This window comes from Agrilus planipennis, unplaced genomic scaffold, assembly GCF_000699045.2.
Source record: "Agrilus planipennis isolate EAB-ADULT unplaced genomic scaffold, Apla_2.0 scaffold200, whole genome shotgun sequence".
Lineage (NCBI taxonomy): Eukaryota > Metazoa > Arthropoda > Insecta > Coleoptera > Buprestidae > Agrilus > Agrilus planipennis.
In genome coordinates, this window is record NW_020438971.1 from 137,495 (window position 1) to 147,063 (window position 9,569).

Consider the following 9,569-nt stretch of genomic DNA (forward strand, 5'->3'; position numbering starts at 1 on the left):
TTAATTATTACTAATTATTTAATTGTATTTTCTTTACACATATTATCATTACATATAATACAAAAGTCATATCTAAACGGGAGATACCCTGAAAATTGTGGGACCATATATCTACCCCATACGGCGGGGAAATTTCAAAATTACGGTCAATTGAGTACCAAACATTAAAAAAACAATAACAATTAGGTCGCAGTCATGTTAAACAATAAATTACGAGATAGAGATGATCACTAAACCCGCTAAGCTTCCGCGGGACGCCGTGCGAGATGGCAAGGGCCAAGGGCGACATTGAAATATTAATTTAAAGTTCGGGTGCTGACTTAGAAGAAACCATCCCCAGTGGGGTCGTTAACCCATGGGTAATTGTTTGGACAACGTACGCACGTTTGTAAATTGAGAGTTTCACCAGGAACTTCCTTAGATGTAAGTTTGCAGGAATGTGGTAACCAACAAGCTGGTGGTCCATCGACGACGCACTTTTCCCTCCATGGTTCGAATGTTTTCGATTCTGCTATTGTTCGTGGGTTTTGTATCCATTGAATAACCTGTGTCATGGTAACGAAATAGACGTCGTTGTGATTGGCTAATACTTCGTCAATCCAGTACAAGAAAGCGTCGAGAAATTCGGGATTGTTTCTCAACCAAGCGGCATGGAAATAGAGTCCCAAAGGAGCCCTGTTTTCTTCGTAATGTCTGTCGAAATTGTGGTTCAAGAAGTTGTAGAACTGATCTCCGGTGATAATGTTAGAGCAAGAGTCCACCATGGCACAACCAGGGAGGTATTCGTCGTTGTTGGGATCTTCTCTACGGTCCAGTTCGTTGAGTACCATTTCCCATACGGCATGACTTCTTGTTGGACAACTTTGCAAGTTTCCGTGGCAGCGATGGGGCATGCGGAAGTACATGGTGTAAGGCCATAGAGGTGGGTTGTTCAACGGAGCTGTGATTGTTGAATCGTAAAGGAACGCCTGTTCTTCCATCATGGTGAACTGGTTGTTGCCACCTACTCTCAAATATGGTGCACGGACGCCGACAACACTGTTATCGGTTATGTTGGCGAATTTCTCGATGATAATCCTCATTCCTGCCATTTCTTTGGCCCAGTCGTCCAACGTTGCATTGCTCCAAAAGCGTTCGTCGTCATTATGACTGTAAGAAAAAGAAGAAAATAAGTTATGCATTTCAGAACGACAATTAACAGTAATTAAACAACTTACGTGATGGAATGTACGGCGATTTCGTGGCCTTTCCTGTGCATTTCTTGGACAGCTGAATAGTTGGTATATTTATGGGAAACGAAGAAAGTTGATTTGATATCACACCCATTTGGATTCTTTCTGTTTCCAGTGAATATTTCTTTGTACAATTCGATATTGTTATTATTGATGGCGTCATCGAAAGTAACGGTTATCATTTGGGGTACGTCCTTAGCAGGAAGACTTCCGGGTATTGTGGTTCCGTCTTCCGAACAGAAACAGTCAGGAAGTACACAAACAACCGGATCGCATGGTGGAGCACGATTGGGATCATTGTCAATATCTGAAATTAATTATTAATTGTGCCTTTTATTTTTTAAAGCGAACGAAACGAATGAATACGAAAATGAGAAAACAATATGACATTTGAAAAACTACCATAAAAAGAGTAGTGTATTAGTAAAAGGTCACTTAAGGAGTAAATATTTCACAATAATTGTGATAATACCACCAGTATGTACATTTTGCGGCTAAAAGTGGCACAGAACGAAGAGGTTTTGCTGTAACATTCATCAACTGGTTTTAAACGATTCACGAAGGACATTGAAAGCGACATTCAGTTCGCTTTCATATCTCCTGTAACCTTACAAGGTCTTACCTTTATCAGGATTAAACTCTCTCTGACGTGACAGTAAATTCTTATCTAAATAATAGGCGTGATTGGTATTCTTAATCGTTAAAAGGTCTTTTGATGAATAACAATTTCATATTTTGAAATACTCCTGAATGGAGAAAAAGCGATGATATAATTAACAAAGACATGTTTCGTAAAGTGTTTGACCTTATACAATCCAAATTAATGTTTCATTGCCATATGGTTTAATGATTTGAACTTTTAAATAATAGTTAGGTACATATTTCTTAGTTCGTTTTTCGATAATTCTAATGCATTAAATATTTTATGCCTCTTTATGATTCATTAACAAAAGAACGAAAAAACAATTACGTATTGATTGCAACTGTACAAAACAAAGGAAACAAACTCGGTAGCGGATTTACGCTTTTTGAATATCATTTAGAAATACCATTTATTCAACAGGTAATTATCACTTAAATTCCAGTTTCGAACACGATTTCGAATATTAGAAACAAATTTTGATGACCGTGGCTTAACATTACATAGATAGATTACTTATAAAACATTACTTTCAAAATACCAAAATTTATGGTAATTTATTCATTTCGCCTTTTAATCCTTTTTTAAAATTATTCCAAAAGCCGTTCGCTTGAAGAACTTGTTTTTACTTGAATATTGCGGAATTTGTATTTGTATTTAAGAAATTTCCTTGAAGTAGCCTCTCGTTTGTGTCACTTAAAAGGACAATGCCGTTTATACCGGTACGAATGTTATTTTTGAGGATAACAAGTATTAAACGAGTTTGTGGCGTTAGTTTTCGCGGATGTAATTGAAGCTTGAGAAATATGCAAGGAGTTACGATTCGTACATAAAACAGGGCAGTGTTTGTCGGTGTTTGTTGTATGTGTATTATACACACGACTGTATGTGCATAAGTAATGTAACTGTGACATTATACTACGGATTATATATGTATATTGTTGTACATACCGCAAGTGTTTTCATCAGATCCGTCGGCGCAGTCCTTCTCGCCGTTACAGAAGAGACCTCTCTCTATACAATTCCCGTCACCACAGGCCAAAGAGCCATCTGGACATAGAGGTTCGTCGGTGAAAAGGAGTGGCTTGGCCTTGCGTTCCTTGTTCTTGAGCTTGCAATTTTTCACGGAATCCTTCCAGTCACAAGTCTGCTTTTCAATGTCGAAATACAAACCGGCAGGACAACGGATAGCTTGCAAACCCTGTAGAATAAAAAAATATTATTGAACGCCAAATGTCACGTTTTATGACTCGTTCAGATTTGTTTTTGTTCTTTTTATTTTTTGTAAAACAACTTACCGATGATGTACACTGGATAACGTCACGGCAATTATCACCTTCTCCGGCTACCAGCCTAAACCATTCTCCTGCGTCTTTGTCTTTGCATAATTCTGCTTCAAAGCTCTCTTCCTTCTTCGCCGGCTCTTCGGCTTGTCTTTTGTATCGATTGTGTGCATCGACTGGAATTAATAAAACTCTATATTTTTCGATAACAATCCCTCAACATTAAAATGTTACAATAGTTTGAAAGCTTTCGCGGCGGTATTGATATAGGATTATCGTCCCTTTATATTGAATTAAATAAAGTAGGAATTTTTATAAGTGCCGATGACAAGAAGCGAATAAATCTCTGCAGTTCTATTGCTTCATCCGCCTCATTGGGATATATATATATATACTTTATGCACTTTTCTTTTCCAATATTTACTCCAGAATTTATCATTTCTAAATTGTAATTCTTCGGAGAAGATGTATCACGTTAATTATGTTCAAATTTATATAAAATAGTAACATATGCGTACATACTTTCATAGAAAAGGGGGGGGGGGGGAAAAAGTGATGGTGGTGTCAAGGATTCCATATGAAAAATTTGTATTAAACGTTTATTAAATACAAGCATCTAACTGTTACGTCTTTTCCTTTTATTTTTGGATAGGGCAGTTAGGCTCTGATATGCTGCCTATTTTTGCATACGTAACTTAGTTTAGTGTTATTAATTTCGGACAATTAATTACCCTGTATTTTTGTTTAATAAATATTTAACAGAATGCTTCATCTAATGTGGCTAGTTAGGTTTCATTCCAATATACGTAACGTAAGTACATCTTTACAGCTTTGGTGGGTAATTAACAATAATTAATGTTTTAATATTGGTTGACAAGAAACTAATATGAAAGAAAGCGCCAGTAGGTACATCAAACATTCCAGTCACATCGCTATAAATAACACATTCGGTTAAGGAGAAAGTCGAATTTCGATAATTAACATATTAATGTGAGCGGCGTCATTTCTGAATATCTCCAAGTATAATATAAAGTTTTACCGGTTACTCGCTAGCATTTATGTAATAAGTCATCCACCGTCTAACTTTCTATTTTATTTTAATGCCCGATTATGTTTAAACGTCGATTGTGTTCGGCTAATTTATAACGGGCCATCATAATTCTCAATACAAAGATATATTTTATCTCGTATCGTGACATATGTATGCTCCTAAAGGTCACGCCTGATTCCCCACATAAAAATGCGTGTGTCAGTTTCTACAACCTGTTGTAATAGCAACACTAAATTAGAAAAATTTACGTCGAAAAATAAACGCATCTACCTATTAGTGTTTTCGTAACGAAATAAATTCAATTATCGCACGAGTAATGTGGTCTAACCTAACCTAACTTAACCAAGCAGCCAAATTTTTATAGAAATATCCTTGCACCCTTCAAGTACTACAACGCTTCAGGTTAATTCATTCCTAGAAAAGTTAAATGTGTATCAGGTATTTCATTCGAAAGCAAATTGATTAATTTTCAAAAACATGCAATTTATTATTCATTTACTAGAAATAATGAAAATAGAAATTTGCAAATCTTTGTTTAATCTTTTGATTCAGTTTTCTAACAAAAATGCCCGAAGAGCGTTGGGAGTTTCTGAGCCCCCAAAGGCCTATTTATGAAGTTTAATTTTTATTTTGAATGTATTTAATTAATTTAATTTAAACGCTATTGTGGAAACTAGCTTTGTGTGGAAACACGAAAATGGCTTCGAATTTGCCGGTCTGTAACGATTAAACATAAATCCCGTGTCCTTACATACATGTGTGGGTGCAAATATGCGTTGCGCCGATTAATTTTAATGCAAACATGGACCTACAGTTGAGCAACAAGATTCTTCACATACCATACTGCTTGCATTTCCCACCTTCTTATGTGTACCTACTTTCGTTTAAAATAATGCGTGGGTGCCGAATTGTTTAAATTTAACTTGTTTACTTTCTTCCAGTACCTAACAATTGCATTGCAGAAAATCAGAGCAAATTTTGGCCATCAAGCACAAAAAGAAAAATAAAACTAATAGAAAAATCATCTTTACTTAAGGTACTATTCATTTGAAAACTCATTGTATAACTGTATATTTAATGAGGTTGTTTCTTACTGTATATTTTCATTTCATTGTTCTCCATTAATGAATACAAAAGAGAGATAGAAAATCCAACAGGAACAGGAAATATGAAGCTATTATAATAAGCAGAAATGCAATTATTAATATTAACAATTAGCACAAGTATTGTTATACCTTATGATATCGTTGTTGTTTGCAAGCACCTAAGCATATAGAAATAAAGTAACTGTTCACCTATATGCTTATATAATATATACAATTACACAGGAAATATGAAACCTTTAATTTTATTGTCTTGATGTAAGTTCATAATTGATGAGTAATCTTTTGCATATAGTATTATAATACTTCAATAACGGTCTTCATACAATGACCACACATAAATAAAGCTATCAAACAAGTGCGGAAATATTCTATAGTCTACTACGAAACCACGTACTTATGTATATCTAAACAAAAAAGAAAACAAGTTGCTTTATTCATTATCCAAACCTTAATTTAGTGCAAAATACAATTAAGTTTAAAAGCTTTTAATGTCTATCGATGTAGAAAAGATAAAGGAAATGGAAACGTAGAATGTCATAAAATGTCGATGAAATTAACCAGATTGTTTCGTATGCAAAATTTGTTTTCTGTTGCAGAACTTTACGTAATTTGCAGTTTTCGCATGATTTAAGAAATCTTTAGTAGACCAACTACTATGCGATTTTATAACAGAAGAGTCGTTTTCACTTTGTAGTAACTTTCCAAAATTTTTTTTTTATGTTCCAACATCGAATGTTAATTCCAATTGGACGAATATTTATTTCCGAAAACAATTTAATTTGTCAAAAACAATATTAGATTATCATTCATATATACATTCAGTAAAACTCTAATTGAGTCAACTGCTTCTCAATTAGATGTCGACTAGTTTTGGTTTAAAATTAAGTTAATAGCCTCAAGGCATTTGCCATGAATAATAATGACTAATAAATGGCATTGCCATCTAAAATTTTGCAGAAAAGGTCGCTAATCGGTGACACTTTCTTAAATATGGTTTCCCTATTGTTTCCTAGTGAAAGTCTGCTAAGGACGAAGCTATTATCAATTTTCTTTTGCCTTTAAAAAATATGATATCGTTATTAAAAGGATTTTACCTACCTAGTGACCTAAATTCGTTTTTAAAGTATACAATATCCGAGCTTTTACAAACACTTTAAGTGAACAACTTTTAATGCTATTAAAAGGCAAAACTGATCTAAATAATTAATTTCGGTCACGTTTATAACGCGAAGGCGACTCAAGAGCTAGTCAACTTAACAAATGAAAATAATATGTATGTTTACTTTATGCATAAAGTAAATTTTGAAATTTCACAATAAAAAAATTAAAAGCTTTAAGTCGGAAAGGTTATTACGCTAGTTATCTCAGCTTAGGTATTTGATTAGGGTTAGGCAATTTAATTCACAAAATTGATTGCAATTTCAAATTAGATTTCAAAATGTCAAACACACTGTCAATATCATTTAGATACATACATGAAGCAGGTTTATGAGGATGACTTTGAGAAAATTATTCCCGTCACCACAGNCTGAGGCTACAAGTTATGCAATGTACAAAAGGACAAACTATAAAACCATAACCAATAAAGTGTACATTTCTCGAGATAGCTAACACCTTATTTTTGCTTACTTCATTTAATGAGTTTCATTCTGTGAAATAATAAGATATTGTAGTTTCACTTGGAATGCACTATCGTTAACTTCATTCGTTTGTTCAATTTTGTCTTTTTTTATATAGCAATTTTTCGTTTGTAAATACAGTACTTCACGGTGTAAGTAATATACAGTTAATGGACGAGGTCTGCTATTGATTTTCTTTATAAATGATGTACTATCCTGGTACTTCCTGAAAAATTACTGACATTTGGTATATCCTGATTGTGTATCTTGAATGCTTAATGCAGGTCAAGGTACCCTTCAACCATTCGGAAATCAATTTGCAGTAACCTTTCTTACTTAATAACTTTTTTAGTGACGGTTACAATCAGAAGAAGTAGCTAAGTACCGAATAAGCAAAGTATTTCCATACATTTGAAAAAGTTGTGGTTTACCTATTGCAATTTTCATAGCAATATTGAAATGTTTATTTATTTACTCGGAGTATTAATAAATAATCATAAAGAAAACAGAACAAGCAGCTACTTTGGGACAATTTGAACTGTCTAAAATTCTAACCATTTTTAAGTTATACCAAAGGATTGCCTTCAATTCGCACAACTAAAAATTAGATCATTGACAATTTACCGATTATTTTTATCCAGAATGAACCCGAACCGGAATTTTACGTGCTTTTTATAGTATACGAGGATTTTAAATTTTCTCTTTAGATAACGTCGATAATATAGCAGTAGAAAATAATTAGCATCATTAGTACTAATTTGTCAGATTAGTATAGTAAAAATGGTATACCCACAATTTGTTTGAATAGTGCAATATTATTAAGATTTGTTCTACCTATAAATGAGTTGGAAAGTTTAACGACAAATTATTGAAATAATTATTGCAGATTAATTGCTGTTGATGAAGAGTTACACTCGATATGTAAAAAATATATATAATATATTTCAAACAGGAAAATACTTGTGAAAGTATCTTTTTCTGAAAAAAAAAATGTCATTTGATGGTAAAAGTGAGCATATTGCTTTTCTTTTTTCGCTTTCTCTACAAAATTATAATGTATTTTATAAAATAAAGGAGTGTGTTATGACGTTTATAGTTCGAGAAATATATTTTTCTTCATTATTCTCAGAATTTTTAATGGGTTAGTTGCTTTTAATATAACACCCTACAGTATATTTGAAATACACATAAAATATTTTAGTAATCGATAGTGAAAACTGCGTCTTCTCAGAAAAAGAATAGTGCTCGTAAATATCAACATTTTACGAAGGTGACGAATTAATACTTTAGTAGAAAGCTCTGAAAACGATAGAAAACAAGTTAAAGCACACAGACGATTTACTTTTTTGATTATTTTTCACAAATTATTCATGCAATTTGGGTTTAAAGGCGGAGACTTCAACTATGGGTCAGACGCGAAACCCCATTTGCGTAAATTTGAAGACGCAGAATAATATACAATTTTTGCATTTTATTGTTGTATATCCTCATTACAAACATGTGTATACTATCTAGAATATTTACGGAAATATTGTAAATAATAAACGAACGGTAGAACAAAACACCGCATCAATGCTGTTAGCTAAAGGACAATGCACTCAATTACAATCCCATCATTAATTTTCTACTCTTCTTGATCATTAGCTTTTAGAACTTCGTTGGAAATAATTATAAATTTATTATTGAACAATGTTGATTGAGAGTGGTAGTTAAATCAGGCTAATATATTGTTTACGTTTTCAGTAATTATTTGTCTAATCATCAATAAATAAAATAAATTATACGTTTGACATATTCAACTAAACCACTACAATGTGAAATAAAATAATGTAGATCATTTTTCTTCTATTTTTCTTCGTTATTCAGGATATTATTATTCAATGTAGATCTTATTAAAAAATGTTAAAGGAAATTTCATTGTAATCTTAATAAACCCTGTTTCTCCTAATTTTTAATGGGTTGGTAACTTTTAATAGAACATCCTGTATATGCACATGGAGTTGCCATATAATACATTTGAAATACACATAAAACAATTTCATTAAGCCATGGTGAAAAGTACATCGTTTCAGAATCTTCAAGATCTTAAATATCAACATTTTACGAAGGTAGCGTAATACTCATTTTTTAGTAAAAAGCTTTTAAAATGATAGAAAATAAGTGTATGCACACAGAAGATTTATTTATTTGATTATTTCTCATCAATTATTCAAGTAATTTGGGTTTAAAGTCAGAGACTTCAACTATGGGTTAGACAAGAAACCCCATTTTTCCGAATTTTTAATGGGTTGGTTACTATTAATAGAACATTCTATAGATGAACAAACAGCTGTTACAAAGTTTTTTTAAAATACACATGAAACACTTAAGTATCCCATACTGAATACTGCATCTTTTCAGAAAATGGATATTGTTCTTAAATATCAACATTTCACGAAGGTAGCGTAGTTATTTTTTAGTAGAAGCCCTTCAAAACGATAGAAAACAAGCTAAAGAGCACATAATATTTGCTGTTTTGATTATTTTTGATCAATTATAGTCAAGTAATTTGGGTTTAAAGCGAGAGACTCCAACTATGGGTCAGACGCGAAACCCCATTTGTGCCAATGTGAAGATTCAAAATAATACACAATTTTGC

General features: G+C 32.7%; 1 protein-coding gene across 1 annotated transcript; it reads right to left on the reverse strand.

Moving 5' to 3' along the window:
- Positions 1 to 3,331, reverse strand: LOC108739994 (the record flags this gene model as incomplete). Its single annotated transcript, XM_025975385.1, is given in 4 exon segments — positions 1 to 1,149; positions 1,218 to 1,539; positions 2,824 to 3,073; positions 3,171 to 3,331. Coding segments are annotated over 4 exon segments (1,562 nt in total), but the record flags the coding sequence as incomplete, so codon positions are not given.
- Positions 3,332 to 9,569: the final 6,238 nt, after the last annotated feature.